At 32.3% G+C, this 1,456-nt stretch overlaps 1 protein-coding gene across 1 annotated transcript; it reads right to left on the reverse strand.

Annotated features, from left to right (window-relative positions):
- Positions 1 to 213: 213 nt before the first annotated feature.
- Positions 214 to 886, reverse strand: CP12-3 (CP12 domain-containing protein 3). Its single transcript, XM_011075747.3, has one exon. It carries the CDS (start codon positions 740 to 742, stop codon positions 365 to 367), a length of 378 nt encoding a protein of 125 aa, XP_011074049.1. The 5' UTR covers positions 743 to 886; the 3' UTR covers positions 214 to 364.
- Positions 887 to 1,456: the final 570 nt, after the last annotated feature.

The raw sequence follows: 1,456 nt of genomic DNA on the forward strand, positions 1-1,456 counted from the left end.
CACTTGTTCGTTATCTTACTGAGAAGAAGAAAAAAAAAAACTAACTATATTTTTGATGAGTTGATGAAGATTTTGAGACGTGTTTTAAATATGACCTTTAAACATAAACATGTCTTGAGATACATTCCACCAAGTATGTTTATGCAGAACATTAATTAATAAAACAGAGATGATAAAATATTTAACAAAAGCATAAACATCTCTACTAGCAGATTCTCTCTCACCATATACTGTATTATATTGACATAATAAGATCCCACAATTTCCAACAATAGTAACAACACAGTAATCAAACTGGATAAGAACAAGTTCTGGAGGTAGATCGCATAGTTAAAATAACTAGTAAGATGAACGAAATTAGCTATTAATCTTCATATATACGACACTCATCGGTTTCTGGATTCTCCTGGCAGAAGTGTTCGAGTGGATCCTGCTGCAAGTGGTGGATCTTGAGGCGGAGATCGGCCTTCGCCTGGCTGACCTCCTCCACTTCGTCCCACGCCACCTTGCACTCGTCCGAAGTCTCGTCTTCGCCGCACACTTGCTTCGCCTCCGCCACCTTCTGCTCGATCATCTCCGTCAGCCGCTGCTCTCTGATGCGTGTCCCTTTGTAGATTTTCATCTCCGATCTGACCCCGGCCGCCGGTTTCCGACCAGACCGTGGAAGTGAAGAAGAGGAGGGCGGCGAGAAGCGTGGGTGCGGCCGGAAATTGAAGGGGGTTAGGGATAGAGATGAAGCCATAGGGCGAAGGGTGAGAAATATTGATCTTTGATGAAAAAGGATTTTCTCTCTCTCTCGGACTTTCTCGCTCGCACTCACTGAAAAGAAATATGAAAGTCTGCTCTGCCGACTTTGATTTGATCGGCAGGTTGTTGAATGTTGCTCCGGAATTTATATATATGTTTATTTTATAATTTTGTTTTACAAAATTAATTAGCTTAAGTTAATTAAAATAAAAAATTATAAATGTTAATTACACTTGAACTGCTTCCAAAAATAAATTATATTTTTTTAAAAAAATTAAAATTACATTTACATCTCCTCTAAAAATTCTTTTTATTTTCAATTTGAACGGAAAATATTAAGTTAAGCAAAAAAAATTATATGAATTTTTAACTTTTTTTCATTTAATGTTCTCATATATATTTTTATATTTATAAAGAAATAAATATAATATATGTTTATGGAATGAGATTAATATTATTATATTTTTTATAAATTATAAATATAAAATTGATATATAAAAATTGGGTAAAATTAAAAAATTATGTTATTTTTCTTTACTGATGTCAATATTATTGTCTAAATCCTGACAAAATAAGGTAATGTGTAAATAATGAATTTTGTAAGGGGGTGTAAATGTAATTTAAAAAAAATAAAAAAAAGGTAATTTCATAATTTTAAAAGGTATTTAAGTATAATTGACCCAAAATTATAAACATATATATTCAATTT

Source organism: Sesamum indicum, linkage group LG3 (genome assembly GCF_026168435.1).
Source record: "Sesamum indicum cultivar Baizhima isolate 11 linkage group LG3, ASM2616843v1, whole genome shotgun sequence".
NCBI lineage: Eukaryota > Viridiplantae > Streptophyta > Magnoliopsida > Lamiales > Pedaliaceae > Sesamum > Sesamum indicum.